We start from the raw sequence: 16003 nt of genomic DNA, 5'->3' as shown, positions 1-16003 counted from the left end.
GGAGGCTTTTCAGCCGTAGCTGTGGAAGGTGTTGTCAGGGGAATAAAGGATGCTCAGGATTTATTGGAAATACATCATTCATCTGCTAACGTTGATTAGTTTGACTTTACTGAGATGAAGGGCTTGGTAAATCAGGTCAAAACTTTCAGGTAAAACTAAAAGAAAACAAACATTGAAAACTGCAAACGAAATAATGTAAGAGTTCTATGTAGCAGCAAGGAAAAAAAAGTAAGTATCACACTACAGCTTTATTCAAAACCCTTTCTAATATAATCTTTCACAGGCAGGAGATGCTAAAAATCATGGGAAAGGTTTCCATTCATACTGGTGATTACCTGGAGTTTGTGTTTTACAGGAAATACTAAATCTCCTTACTCTGATCCTAAGCGGTGCTGTGAAAACAATCACTGTGAAGAGGGGTTGTCACCCCATTATGGTGCTGCTGCTTACAATCTTCGTTAACTTTTAATTCAGAAAAAAATAATGTCCCGCGCCGCCTGCCTGTGAGGAATTGTAGCTCCCTTTACAGGTTTGACCTTTGTTTAGTCTAAAGCAGTCACTGTGCAATGCCTGAAATTCCTTTTCACTAATACAGCTGTTCTAAAGATTAAAAATAAAAGAAAAGCAGCTAGAGATTGCAAAACAAGCGTCCCGCCCCTGCGCTGGAAGGCCAGAACGGGCCTTTTGCGGGGTGAAAGCCAACCCCGCTGCACTTCCGCTACTGTTTGGCGCTTTACTTTACGCGTGGCTGTGCACACCCGTGTCCCGGTTGAGGATAAAGGGAAGCCCTGTGTTCTCCTTGGAGCCGAGCGCTCCCCTGACCCGCCCGGGCCGAGAAGGCCGCGCCGGGGCCGAGGCCGCGGCCTGCGCGGGCCGCCGGAGCCACCTTCCCGCCCGCGGGCCGGCGGCGGCGCTCTATCGCCGCCTCTCTATGGTACCCGCGGTTGGAAACCGCCGGGTGGAGGCGGCGCCTAGAGCGGACGCTCTAGCCTCCGCCCCCGGGGCTCTATGCTGCGGGAACTCTATGGTGGGGATTTCTAGGCGAGGCCTCCGCGGGGACTCTATGGTCGCAGCCCGCCCACCCCGAGCGTCCCGCGCGGGCCCGCCGTGTTTACGATGCCGCCGGCGCCGGTTTCCTGAGGCGGAGACGGGCGCGGCGGCGGCGGCTCTCCCCACGCGCGGCCACCGGCGGGGCCTGGCGGGCCTCTGAGGTAAGAGCGGCCGCCGCCGAGGCACGGGCGGGCGGGGGAGGCCGCCCCCTCCCCCTCGGCCCGCCCGCCCCTTCCCCCCCGCCCCCGCCGGGCCCGGAGCGGCCGCTCCCGCCGCCCCCGCCGGCCGCGGGCCTAGGCCAGGCCCGGCCAGGCCGCGCCGCTCCCCTCAGCGCCCGGCGCCGTCGCTCCCCGCAGCCCGCTCTCCTCCGAGCCGCGAGGGAATGGCTGAGTCCCGCCACAGGCCGGCGACCGGGCTGCGGCGCGGCCGCTGCCCTCAGCCGGGGCCCGCCTCGCCCCTTCCCGGCGGGCGGCCGCTGCGGAGGACCCCTGGGCCGTTCCCGCCCCGCCGCCCCAGCCAGGTGCGCCGGGCCCGAGGCGCCGCGCTCCCCGTGCGGCCTGGGGCTGCTCGCTCGCCCCGCGCCGGGAGAGGCGGCCGCCGGGCCCGCGCCCCCGCCTCGCCCCGGGTGCTGGTTCCCCCCCGAGCCTCGGGGCAGGGTCGGCGCCGCGGAGGAGCCTCCTGGACGGCGGGGGGGCCGCGGGGGGCTGGCGGTGGGGAGGGGGGACCCTGGGCTCCGGCTCTCGGAAGCCCTGTGTGACTCGGCCTTCAGTAAAAGGGCAGCGGTGGTCTCCTTTGCAGAGACCCTTGAGATCTACCGGTAAAAAATAGAGTGGTTACCTGTTGATGGCAGCGATTACCTTAATTCCATTAATTTTGACTGAGTTTTTGTGAGCCGTGTCTTCCAACACTCGCGGCAACGAGTATCGGGTTGTTTCAAGGCGACGGGATGCAAATTGTTTGTAAATGATCTCACTGACATTTTCCTCTCACCAAGATCACTTATGTCAATATACTATATACGTTTTTAGACTGCAGGCTTTTATTTCTGAAGCTGCATGTCATGGGAGTGCTCACTACGCTTCGCTTCACTGTAGAAGGCTGGGTTGGGGGGGGAAGTGGAAGAAAACACATATGGAAAGTAGTCTTGAAGTTCTAAGGAGTATTCTTGTGTGTGTTTGTAGAATGGAATCCAAAGCTGTAACTGGGTACGTTGACTCAAGTCTCCTCACTTGCTTTCTGGCATGAACTGGTAGGATGTGCTGTCCTTTGCCTCTCTCTTTCACTGACTCCTGGAAAAAACTGGAGTTCTGTCAGTCTTCCGGATGAAAAAACTTTCCCCAAGTGTCTTAACTGCAAAATTAAGTAAATAGTATTTTAACTGCTGTAGCTGGTGAAGACAGCTTATTTTGAGACATTAAAGAATCCAAAATTTCACCAGATTATTTGAGTATAATTTCAGCAAATGTTTTAAATCACTTTCTGTAATTTGTATGTGTCAGTATTCGACTCTTGTCACTTAGTACTTGAGAATAAAATTCTGTCTCCAGTATTCTTTGATTTCTGACTTTATAAAGTCTTTTAAAAAAAATCAGTTGCCTCTTAGAATATTTCAATACTGACACATTGTTCAGGCCTTTCCTCTGCTAGATTTAAAAGGGCGAAACAGAACTTGGTTTCTTCCTTTGGTGCTCTCGCACTACAGCTCACTTCTCTTTGCCTTGATGTACAGCTTTTATATTCCATTATCTTATTCTTTGCCTCCTGATTATGCTTTGAAGCTTGATCTGAGGCTGGGAATCCACGATTTTAGTCATTTTAAGAGGATTTAACTAGAGACAATCGCTGTCTCAGGTAGTCTGCATTGTAAACAGGCAAAAGCAAAATAGTAAGGACGAGAGCAGTACGCTGTGTATGGGACACTGAAGTAAAGAGTGATTCAGAGTAAAATCTTGTGAAGATCGTTACTGCACAGGCGCGGTGTGGCTGTAGGGGGACCATCTCTAGCGTTTTAGGATATTTTTCATCAGGATTAGTGAAAGTTGTGGGAATGGGTTTTTCTTGTTTGTTTATTTGTTCTTTTTTAATATTCAGGGTTTTTTAGTGGTTCTTGAGTGGTGGTTCAAACTAAGGAACATGGTAATAGGAGGGTATATATGAACTTCAGGATGATAAATTGAACTTGTCCATAATGAAGTGCAACGTTCCTATTTTCGTTTAAAAGGAAGATATGTTTGAGATTCAAACTCAGTGAGATGAGTTTCTTTGGCTGGAGAGAGCCGATTCTCAGAGGTTTAAAAGTCCTTCAAAACGAATTTCATAATGCTGCTATTGCAGAATTCTTTCATTTAAGTTAAATTACTTCTGAGATGTAGCTGTGTGGAGGCATTGTTTTTATTCTGAAAAGCAGCATCTTTACCTATCTGATTGTAAAAACATGGCTTTCATACAGATTGGAACAGTAATTATTTTCTGGCTAATAAAACATCAGGTTTTGCTTTTATGAATTCCCTCCTGTCAGTACTCTCTGACATGTAAACTCTTCCTTCACCCCAAACTATGCAGCTGGTTTCAGCTAAACGTATATTCTGTTGTTGGAAGTAGTTTTAACTGTGGTATAAAAAGCTGAAACCCTGATACATTTTCCGTCTTTGGTACTTCTTTTCAAAGCTTGAGAACTTGCAGGTTGAGGTTTTTCATTGGAACTGTCTTTCTAAAAGCTGATAAATGGTAATTGCTGTTTCAGGTGTTCACAGAAGGCCATTCCAATGGAAAATTCATGTTTTTCCAGCTAAATAAGTTGTTTTAACAAGATAGAGGCATGTGAGTCTTCTTGTGAGACAGTCATGCAAGGCCAAATAGTGTATTGCACCTCGTTTATCCAGTGGACGATATAAGAAGCAGTAATAATTTTCACCATGTTAAAATCGCTTGCTAAATCTTTTTTTATTAATATTATTTTACTAAGATTCATAAATGTTGGATGAATATTTAGTTAAATACTGCAGAGCAAGCAGAGATGAAGTGAACTTGAAAAATCGTATTTATAATGGGAAATACTTTAGCTTTTCTTCCTGTAAGTAGTTCTTCACACCTATGAGAGAAAGATCAGCAAAAACCTTTGTGCTTTCTCCCTGGTTTGTTTATTTTGGGTGGTTTTGTATCTATCAGTTTCATTGTTTCTTGCAGTCTATTTTTTTGCTGCTGTTGTGAGTCTTTCATGGGACAATGAGGCAGAGAAAAACAGTAAAAGAGGGAGGAAGAGTCAGAGAATGTGGTTTAGCACTACAGAAATGAATTGGGTATTTCTGTAGCACTGGAAATTTATTTTAATTTTTGCTGTTGACTGGATTTCAGTTTGACAGTGCCCTGTTTACTTGTGACACTTAGTATGTCTCCCTTTGCAGGGGTACGAAATGTAGATTTTCCTTTATAAAAAACCTAAAAGTACAGTAGAGGGTATATAAAGTTGCGTGCCTTGTACATGCTTGTCGTTAGTTCTGCTTTTCTTTTTTTTTTATGGCTTCAAGATACTTAAATTAGTTCCGGTCTCAATTTTCTTTCCTTAAAAAAAAAAAAAAAGAAAAGCCAAAACAGCCTTTCCAACTTTCAGGCGCGCTCTGCAGCAGTAGCAACTGAAAAAAGAAAATGTTAGAATTGCATTGCTCCGCTCCTGCACCGGGGCTGGTTTCTTGCAGGCGTGAGCGGCGTGAAGTCGAGCAGCGTGCCGGCCAGGATCCTCGTCTCCGATTCAGGCTCCTGACGGTGCGGAGGAAAGCACTGTTGCATTAGCAGCAGCCGCGACGTGATGATCTTAGCAAAGGCAGTCGGGATAGTTTTGATTAGCTGAGGGTTTCCAGAAGCTGGGAACAGCTGAAGCACTTGCCCTGCTCCCGTGAGCTTTTTATTCCAGAGCGAAGCCTTCATTTTGCTGCTTCAGCTTAAACTGATGATGAATTTTTATGTTTATAGACATAAGTATGTTGGGAAGCTACATCATATGTTAGAGAACGTTTGTTCCGTGCGATAAAGGATACGGTTTCATGTATCACCCAACCGTCAGTTTTCTTTCCACAAAGTCCTGTTTTAGTAACTTATTTGAGGAGTTCTGCAGTGGGACTCCTCAGATGAGTAAGGATTGCAAGAACAAGATTCTGGTCTTGGTGTACGTTGACTTTTTACCCTCTAAGTATACGTCAGGCTGCAAGAGCTGTGGTTTATCTCAGTAGGGAAAAATCAATGACTCACATTTCCACAGAAAGAAATGTAATTTCCAGTCTCATAGCAACTGTCCTTTCAACAGTTTCAAACCTTCTGTGACAAAATGTTTAACGCTCACCGATCATCTTTTAATGCTCTAGGCTGGTCCACCCACTCACCCCTCCTAAAAGCATGCGTTTTTACATCACTAAATCCCCCAATATTGGAGGGGGGATGCTGTCAGGACATGTTGAACAGTTAAATATAAAATCTTAGAAATGAGAGAAGTGTTACTGACTGTATTATATGGAGACAAAGTGACTTTTGCAGGGTTTAAAATTCAAAACTGTGTTCTCTATGCTTTGATTTTGAATCCCTGTTTTGTTTTTATACACCTTCAGATGTTTTAAAATAGGTTTGGCTGGTAGCTTGGCTAAAATATTTTGGAAAATCATTTTACTTAGAGCAAGATATTCTTTAGTATAAATGCTTCATCTTGGTTTTCTTCCTAGATCTCATGACTTGACTTGTTTACTTGCACGAAAAACCAGGAAATTCAGTAAATACGTTTGACAGTAAGCTTCAGCATGGGGTGGGTCTGAACCAGCGCTGGCAGACGGTTGGACTGCAGGTTGTCAGGGCTCCTGTCCCGAAGCCGGGGTTCGTGCTGCGCTGGGCCCCGGGGCCTCGGGGGCGAGGGCTCCGCCGGCCCAGACCACGGGGCGAGTCAGTGGAAAGGCTCCCACCGTGTCTTTCCCCTCTTGTCCCCGTGAGGAGGCGTAACAATGCTCGGGGTATCGCAGGGGAAGGGACGAAAAATGCTGTGCTATTCCATAATAGAAAGTGGCATCGAAGGACAAAGAACTAATTAAAAATGTCCAAATAAGGCTAAAAGCATTATGCACTGAGATTCTCTAAGATGTCAGTTGGGCACCTACCTGCTGTGCAAATTTATCATTAACTGAATTTAACTCGTTACTTTTCTTGTAGTTGATTATGGAAGAGGTGCACAAGAGCAGCAGTAACAGTTCAGTGACGCCTTCACAAACATCAGCTGTACAAGGTACAACACTACAGGCAGCTCAGCTCTCTCATATTGCTGAACAGGTAAAGCCTGGGCCAAATCTCAGCAAACATTTGAGCTAGTTAAGAGCCATTTTTTATGTACGACAAACTATATTAATTCTTGAGTTTTAGAAACACACAGAGAAGAAAAAACAAAAGAAGGTTGAGAAAAATGTACTTGTTTGTTGATGGACGACACAAAATTAATAAAATGGCTTGTATTTGAAAGACCAATATGAAATTTCGTGCTCGTACAATGCAAAAATGCAGCCCAGCATTTTTGTTAGATTGTACGCCCTTTGAAATCATCATCGACCTGACATACAGGAGCTGCTTAGTAATGAATTCAGGACCTAATTTTCATTTTTTTTTCCGAAAAAGCATTTACAGCTCCTTTTGTAGTAAGGGCAATCCTGGGTGCTCAGCACCATGGAAACACTTGGATTTTAGCCCAACGTGAATGTATTTAATGTAATAAATCATATGAAGTTGGAAAGTTGACGTACTTACTACAGGGTAACTTTCAAAGCTTTATCCTGAATTCCTCATGATTCAGCTTTCTGCATCTGCAGGAGCATCTCTTGCTGGGTAAAGTCTGCTCCCGCGGCCGCGTAGCCGTCCTGTGAAACAAGGAAGTTTTGCAGCTCATCCACTCTTTACCCTATGGAGGCGATGTAGATTTTGGTGCAAAATTTAGATAACTGCATGAGGCAAAGACAGGGTAGGATATCAGCAAGCATCCTGTTGTTTGTTTACAGGCTGTTTTTCTGGTCTGTTTTTATATAAGGTTGCCAGTGTAACTTAATATTATGATGTACCATACGAAAGTAGTATTAAATGAAGAGTTAGCTGTATGAGTTTTTGATGATCCCTTCATCTTTCCATATATTCCAGATTAATAAAAGTAGTGAAGAAATTTGGTGAGGAAACTGGTTGTTTACTTATGCACCTACATGTATAACTTTAATCAATTTTTAAGTGCAAAGGCTCATGCGAGTTCAACATCAAAAATACAAATCTGCTAGAATGTAAGAAGTATTTTATATAGGGGTAGCAGTAGTAATTAACTTTTTACCAAATAAACCTAGATTTCAGCTACAACGTTTATTGAAATTGATAGTTTTAAAACATTAAAGAACAGATGCCATAATTTTTGTTTGGAAAAATCTGCTCTTTGTTCTTCTTCCTTGTCCAGAGCTTGCATACCTTGTCTCCAGTTTCCTTTCTGGTCTGGCGTCCTCCATACAGCCCTTGTGCCTTGAACTTTCTAAGTAGATTGGTCAGCTTTTGCTATTCTTAACTCTTGTGATTTCTTCTCTGTGAAATCTTTGAACCATAGCCTCATACTGGTTGCTTAAAAAAAAAAAAATCCAAGAACACCAAATATGTACATTATTCATGCTACCTTCTGCATTACTCCAGTGGTGTTAGTCTGATCTGTCCTAAGCCCTCAGTCTTGTTGATCATTTCATCTTGATTTAGATTTTAGTGCCCTAAACTGCTATTAACTTTATTGAGAATTAAGAGTAGTTACTAGGCACTTTTATTTCTGCTTATTTAAGTCTAAGACACTCTTGAAATGGAATCAAAACTTTAAAAAATAAACTGCCACAAATGTGGGACTTTATCTGTGCGTATGGATGGAGTTACGTGAAAGTAATCATGCTCACTTAGTCTCAGTGTTGTGATTTTGAAGAAGTCTGCTTCATTGTGGTTCATTTAGAACTGCATGTATTTAAGTTGCAGCATTTTAATCTTTTGCACGTAACATTACATATTTGATTTTCCCCCTAGCCTAAGTCAAATAAGTAACTGTTTTAGCCTTTTTCATATGCAGATATGTACCTCAAAAATGTGCATCTTTAAAGGATACCTTCTGTGACTTAATTAGACTTCAAAGAAGTTTCTGCTAATGCATGTTTTCCACTAGTTTTCCTACATGTATATACACTTTCTGAATACTGTAGAACAAACGCTTTCGTTAATGATTCTTTGATTTCTCGTAGATGTCTCTAAGAGGTCCTGCTCCCCTGACAGTTGTTCAGCTTCCTGGAGAACAAGTCCAGGTCCAGGGAGTCATTCAGACAGCTCAGTCCTCTTCTGTAATCCACTCACCCCAGGTGCAAACAGTGCAGGTAACTACAGAATGTCTGTTAAAGAACCAAGAATCCTGTTTTATGTACATGAAAAGACTTGTAAAGGCTTGTTTGACTCAGCTAACTCTGCCAGAGTGCAGCCTTTCTGGCCCTGCTGTAAGAGATAGCGAGCAATCCAGTGACAATATTTTGGGGATACGTCATTCTTAATGTTGAAATTATTCGTAGCGCTAAAGTTGCCTTTGGAGTTGAAATTAAACTATTTGACATTGCTTTCCTTTATTAAAAAACAAAACAAAACAAAACCACAGCTCTTTAGTTGGTCCTCTTAATGGACATGCAATCAGTGTGTTTTAATACCCAAATAAGGAGAGTATAGAATAACCCAATGAAGAAGAACGTGTGTTTGGAAAAGGTAGACCTGAATGATGGTGGATGAACTTTTGATTGCTCACCTCATGTACGCTCTAACCCCGTTTCTGTGGTACTTAAGTATTCTGCTTGTGTCTCTTACTCATTTGCCATGTGATTTTTGTACAAGCCACTTCAGAGAGGTGCCTTGGGGAGTTTACAGTCGAGTCTGCTTCTACTTCTTCATGCAGTCCTTGGCTGCAGAGAGCCCTCTGGGCAGCATGGCACTGGAGTTACACCGTGAAATAACTGCAGTAGTCAGCCGAACGACTGGAAGACCTGTGCTGAAAGGCATTAATTTGTCACTAATCCTTTGGTACTGTGCTTATCTATTCATACGACATTAAATTGATAAACCACGAAAAGTAAACCTGTCATTGTTCCTGTAACATCAGATCATGGAAAAGAAAACACATTTCACTTTGCTGAAAACAGTTAAGCATCTCTTTTAGCAGGTTGTCTTTACTTGAGTCTCCACTAATCCCTTTCCTATCATCATGTTCTAGTTGCAGGGTCCCCACTGACTGTATTCTTTTCTTTTTTTTCCTGTAATTTATGAACATTGTGGCCTTGTTGCTCAAAGGGGAAAAAAAAGTGATACATGAGCAGCTTTTTTTTAAATGTTGATAGTAGGTTGCTCTTTTTGTCTCTGTAGCAGCAGTTAAGTGAGAAATGCTTTTTCCAGAGTTGCATGCATTCTTCTTGACTTTTTGTTGCTGGCACACAGATAAGTACGAAAAATGTTTTGTTAGCTTGTATTTAATAAGGAGCATCAGAGAAAAAAATAAGACTTGCCAACTGGATGAGGACACAGTGGAATAAAGAGAAAATTATAGAAAATGCTTTGCATATTTACTCCCTGATATACTGCTGCCTGAAATGTTATTTTCATTTGACTCTTGTATTCTGATCAACAAAATACACTGCTCTTCTCTCTACATAAAAGATTTCCAGTATTTTGTATGTTTGTCTCTGTACATAAATGGTGTTCCTGTTTCCTTTTCCACCAGCTCTTCAGACAAATTTATGTGTGGGAGTGGCTCACCTTTTCAGACCACCTCAGCTATTAAGATAGTTAGGCGTGTATGATTTTTATGAAAATAATAACCATTTGTATTTCTTCACACTGCTGTCTTAAACATTCGGGATTGATTAATCCTGCAGTTTAATCCAGCTAGAACGGCTAGCTTCAGATGGTGGACGTTTTTCAGCTTTTAATATGATAAATAGTTTGGGAGAATCTCTTGACCTTTCTTTTTTGTGGGGGCAAGGGGGGAGGTCTGTTTCATTAAGACCTTACTAATGTAAGAGTCTTTGATAATTGCTAGAAACAGTAGATAGCACTGAAACTAGAAATCCAACATTTTTTCTTTCTCTTTGTAATTAGCTGCGTTTGTATAGTTTTCATGCAGCTTTAGCTCATATACGATTAAAATGTGTAATCTCTTCTGGGTATTTCTTCTGAAGTGTACCGGACAACCACATGGAATGTGTTTTTTAGGTATCTTCTTTGTCGGAGAGTGAAGATTCTCAGGATTCATCAGATAGCATAGGCTCTTCACAGAAAGCTCGAGGCATCTTAGCTCGTCGTCCATCGTACCGGTAAGTACTGTATGTAACATATTTTGTATTTTTATTTGAAACCAAAATAGCAACTTCTTTCAATAGCCTTATATATTCTGTCGACCTCTAAGTTGTTTTCTTTCTCTTGAAATATGCATTGGATCTGTTCACGCAGTAAACATTCTGAGGATGCCATGTTAGCTATCATTTGCTAAAGAAAACTTTGACTTAACTAACTGGAGATCAGCTTCAACATGATGTGGTATAGGGAAAATTGTTTATCAGCTGTAATTTTACTCAGTTATATCGTTTTACTGAAATGAGGATGTAGTCAAATGCCACATCCTAGCTTTGCAAATAATAAATCTGTTAGAAACTTAATGCAAAATTTTTTTTACAATATGTTCTGAAAATTTTAAAAGACAGTTTATGAACCTACCTGATACTCCTGTCAGTGACTATTGTTCCTGCTTCTGCCACTGCTTTTCATTTTTTGAAAGTTTATCCACTCTTCTTAGTATTTCTGACGACTTTATCTCATCTTGAATTATGTACCAGAACAAATAATTTAGGAGGGATTTTATTATTCTGCATGCAGTCAGAAACAGTGGTGGAAAAGAGCAGTTCCGAATCTTCAGTTAAAGTAGCCAGGATAGGAAAAAACGAGCTGTAAGCAGAGCTTCTATGGGCGCACTGTTTAGCCGTGCGGGTTTGGGATCAGGAGTTGTCAGTTCTTTTCTCTTCGTATAATGCCACTAATTCATTTGGTCAGGGGTAAGATGCATAAAATTCATGCTTCCATTGGTTCTTCTTTTAAATAGAGGTGTGTCTGTTTTCATAGGGTATTGTTACATAGGACATGAGTTGTTTGAGAAGCTGTGCCAGAGCTAAATTAAATGCAGAAAAGAAATGTAAAGTCTTACAGTGTGCTGAAAGAGCAGAAGATCTAAGTTTTAAACTTTTCTGTAGTAATCTACTCCTTTTTAGTTTATTCTGACACCAGACAGAGCAAACTGGTTTTAATTGGATATACAAAGCCTATTCTTGAGAGAATTAGAGGATCAAGTTGTAAATCAGAAAAATCTCTTAATAGGCCGGTTATATTTCCCCGGAAAATGTTTATGGTGGAAACTCTGATGCAGCTTTTACTGAAATGAAATGATGCAGCTGCAGTGCTAGTTTTTGGCACACCATTTTTCTGGAGATTACTGAAATCTACTGTAAATGGTGCAGGTTTTCATTGCAGGCTTACCAATCCGAACATCTAAGGCTTTTACAGGATAATGATTGAAAATCTGGAATTCGTGCTGATTTGCACATACTTTATAAATCAGTAGCTGACTTGAATTGCTTTTAACTTGTAAGATGATTCAAATATTTAACTAAAAAACTAGACTATATAAACTACAGAAATGTAATTACAGAAGGAGTTTGAGGCAGTCACCTCATACAAAATTTTAATTCCAAAAGCTGTTGTACCTGAAAATTTTAGTGTTTATCTCTGTAATACAAAATAGGGATAGCAGTTTGTAACTGTTGTTGCAGTAATTTGTAGTTTTTGCCTGCTATTAGAGCTGATAAAGAAACTTTTTTTTATAGAAAAATTTTGAAAGATCTTTCTTCTGGGGATACACGCGATAGAAAAGGAGATGAGGAGAGTCCTGGTGTCTCTACTGTTACATCTATGTCCGTTCCCACGCCTATCTACCAGACGAGCACTGGACAGTACAGTACGTTATACAAAATACGTGTCTAACTGGATACATTTTTTATTCAGCTCGCCTCAAAATACGGGTTTTCTTTTTGTTATACATTTGATTAAATGAAACTCCAAAGGTTTGGTTATTTATCTGAGAGTTAATAAAGTTAGTACTATTATTACATGGAAGTACACTGGTATCTAAAGACTCAAGATAAACGCAATGCTTCATTATCTTAATTTTTGCATATTAAGACAAGACATTCAAAGGATGTTGTTATGAAATACATAGCGGTCTTCTAGTGTTAGATTTAGTCCAAAACGTAAGATCAGTGAAGACAGACCATTATATACACTTATCTGTCCTGGTTTCGGCTGGGATAGAGCTAGTTTTCTTCCTAGTAGCTGGTATAGTGCTGTATTTTGGATTTAGTATGAGAATAATGTTGATAACACTGATGTTTTAGTTGTTGCTAGGTAGTGTTTACCCTAGTCAAGGACTTTTCAGCTTCCCATGCTCGGCCAGGTGCACAAGAAGCTGGGAGGGAGCATGCCCAGGACAGCTGACCCAGCTGGCCAAAGGGGTATTCCATACCATATGACGTCATGCTCAGCATATAAGCTGGGGGGAGTTGGCCAGGGAGCAGTGACCGCTGCTCAGGAACTGGCTGGGCATCGGTTGGCAGGTGCTGAGCAATTGTATTGTGCATCACTTATTTTGTATATTCTGTCATCATTATTATTATTATTTTTCCCTTCCTTTTCTGTTCTATTAAACTGTCTTTATCTCAATCCACGAATTTTACTTTTTTTTCCGATTCTCTCCCCCATCCCACTGAGGGGGTAGGGACTGCGCGAGCAGCTGTGTGGTGTTCAGCTGCCGGCTCGGGTTAAACCATGACAATATCATAGGGCCACACCAAAAGGTGCTCCTGTGATATCAGGGAGGTAGCAAAAAAAAGGATTTGTTCCTTTGATTTTATCACCTAGTACTCATTGTGCTTGTGAACCAAAAAGCAACCTGCTCCGGCACCTGGAGCACCTCCTCTCTATCCTTGTTCTCCGAGCGGGGTGTTCGTACTGCTGTTTCTCACTTCCCCCGCCCCTCGCTCCTTTGCCTCTCTGGATTTTTGCCCTTTCTTGGGTATGTTTCCACAGAGGAGCCTCCAGCCGGGGCCAGCGCGGGTCCCTGTGGGGCTGGTGTCTGCCTCGGGGCAGTCCCAGACCTCTTCTCGCAGGGGCCACCCCTGCGGCTCCCCCCACTACCGACACCTCCCCACTTACACCCAGTCCGTTCGTAAGAACCAGCAGCAAGATCCGATAGTTGAAAGTGACAGAAGAAAAAAGCCTTTCCAAACTGGCAGTATTTTTCAGCAGTGGGAACAGATGTGCAGCCTACAGATTTACCTTTACCTGAATGTTATAACGTACAGCTACAAATATTGTTGTGCATGTTCCTTTTTCTTTAAGTTGCCATTGCTGCAAATGGATTACAGCTGGCCAGCCCGGGTGCAGACGGTGTGCAAGGCCTGCAGACACTAACGATGACAAATGCTGGTGGTACTCAGCCTGGGACAACAATACTGCAGTACGCGCAAACATCGGATGGTCAACAGATACTGGTGCCCAGCAACCAGGTGGTAGTGCAGAGTGAGTACGCCTTCTGGCAACGGTTAGAATACCCATCGCTAACGCAAGCGTAACTTTCTAACGCTACCACGTTCTGATGCCTTATGCTATTATCGCAACAGCTGCATCAGGAGACATGCAGACTTACCAGATCCGCACCACGCCAACTACCACGTCCCTTCCTCAGACTGTGGTGATGACGTCTCCTGTCACTCTGACATCACAGACAAGTAAGACAGATGATCCGCAGTTGAAACGAGAAATAAGGCTGATGAAGAACAGGTATGTTCTTCAGAAATGTAAGTGCACGTGGGCTGCTTTGATTTGTACTTTAATGTGCTGAAATATATCTCCAAAGGACAAATAATGAGTCTCGCAAGCTAACTTTACTGATTGTGCCATCAGTATGGTATGCTGCATCCAGCGACTGAAAACATTGGAAATTCTGACCCAAACATGCTACGTGTTCTGTCTCACACACTTTGGAGAAAACAAATTGTTTTTTCCCTGCAGGTTGACTACCATGTGTGTTACCAGATACCGCTAAATTCCATGCTCTCCACCTATCGTTGTCTGCTTTTCAGTTTGTTTTGTTCATGACTGCAGTGCCAGCTCTCTCCTCTCATATTGGTCAGGATCGTAACATTCGTAAAATAGACACATCTCAAATCTAAACCAAACAATTACTTCTGCTTGTCTGTTCCAGAGAAGCTGCTCGAGAATGCCGTAGAAAGAAGAAAGAGTATGTTAAATGTCTGGAAAATCGAGTTGCGGTCCTGGAAAATCAGAACAAAACTCTAATTGAAGAGCTAAAAACTTTGAAAGATCTTTACTGTCATAAAAGTGTGTAAGAAAAGAAGGTAAAACTTTTGTGGACTGTTTAAATTTCAGAGGAGAATTTTTTTTTTATACTGAATTTTTTAAACTAGATGAAAGGTCAAAAATGAAACTTTTCTACCTAGATTTCACAACTTAAAGACTATATAGATTTTATTTACAACATGTTGGTGACAAAGTTCAAAAAGGAAACAAGAAAACCTCACCAAAATTCCTGCTGGCACAACTGGAAACTTTATAAAGTCAAGATTGCATCTACAATAAAAGGACAGTCACGTTTTACGAGGCAGGTGATTAGAATTTCTTTGAAAATTTCTACAAATACCTCTTGTAATGGAGGCAATATTTGGTTACAATTAAAATGTGGATGAAATGGAATCCTTGCCATAGTTGACATTATTAGTAACATTTATAACCAGTATATGTTTTGATTTCTTACTCTTTTTCAATCCTTACTTTTTCTTTCAGTTATTTGTATGTAAATATTTTTATTTTAACCTGTAAGTTGTTATTTACAGGTGCAGATGATAAAAAAAGCTAATACTTTGCTAGAGGTATAAATTATGTTTACTCTTTCTCAGCTGACAGCTTAAAAAGTTGGGGGTTTTTTCAATGTTTGCTGTGTTTATCAAATTTGGAAAGGATCTGCAGAAAGCAGTGAGAGGCCTAGTCCTGAAACTGTCTGAGGCACATGAAATAAGGTGTTGACTTTTCTTAAGAGAATTCAACACATCCAATTATTTTAAAGTACGGTGTGGCAGAACGAGTACTGGTGAACAAAAGTTTCTGAAGAATGATTTCACAATAGTTTGTTCCTAGTTGCTGGGCATGATAAACATCTATAATTGAAAAATAAATTGTGTGCTGATTATATATACAATTAAAGATGCATTGCTTATTCTGTCTGGAGATTCTACTGTGCTGTGGAACGTTTAAACCAAATAGAAGGAGAACGATAAAATAAAAAATTGAAGATGTATACCAAAGGGTTAATGAGGTTCTAATATATGGTTTATATGCTGAAAGTAGTGCAAAATTTCCGGACTAATTTTGTAAGGTAGGCGATATTTTGCAAAGTAATGGTATCTTTGTAAGAAAATATTCTATTGAAAACAGGTAGATGGTTGGTATATTTTGTAGCTAAATTGTGATCTTTACAAATTCTGAAATTGAGTTTATATACGTATTTTGACAGTTTATATATTTCATTTTAGTAAACAAATGAAATATTTTGTGAACCAGATTTTCAAGCATATATTTTTATGGATAGTACAAAGTCAAATGAGATCCTCTTTGGTGTAGGAGATATTTGAATTAATTTTGTATGTCTGTAGGCAACTTGCAAAAAAAATGGATCCTAAAGAGTATTGGGAAAAAAAAGAAAAAAAAAAAAGAAGAGATCAGGGCTTTTTATTCCCCACAGTTGATATTATCTGCACATTAGATCTGATTGCTA

General features: G+C 41.5%; 1 protein-coding gene across 3 annotated transcripts; it reads left to right on the top strand.

Moving 5' to 3' along the window:
- The first annotated feature begins 993 nt into the window (after positions 1-993).
- Positions 994-15943, top strand: ATF1 (activating transcription factor 1). Of its 3 annotated transcripts, none has more exons than XM_075133672.1 (8): positions 994-1211; positions 6238-6354; positions 8319-8447; positions 10321-10421; positions 11982-12112; positions 13552-13731; positions 13833-13992; positions 14417-15943. In XM_075133672.1, exons 2-8 carry the CDS (start codon positions 6244-6246, stop codon positions 14559-14561), a joined length of 957 nt encoding a protein of 318 aa, XP_074989773.1. In that variant the 5' UTR covers positions 994-1211; positions 6238-6243; the 3' UTR covers positions 14562-15943. The 3 variants fall into 3 exon arrangements, with proteins under 3 accessions (XP_074989773.1, XP_074989775.1, XP_074989774.1); XM_075133674.1 differs by having other exon boundaries at positions 997-1211; positions 6238-6310; XM_075133673.1 differs by lacking the exon at positions 6238-6354 and having other exon boundaries at positions 997-1211.
- The last annotated feature ends 60 nt before the right edge of the window (positions 15944-16003 follow it).

Source organism: Calonectris borealis, chromosome 30 (assembly GCF_964195595.1).
Source record: "Calonectris borealis chromosome 30, bCalBor7.hap1.2, whole genome shotgun sequence".
Lineage (NCBI taxonomy): Eukaryota > Metazoa > Chordata > Aves > Procellariiformes > Procellariidae > Calonectris > Calonectris borealis.
The sequence above is the reverse complement of the archived record's forward strand: the minus strand, read 5'-3'. Positions and strand labels throughout refer to the sequence as shown.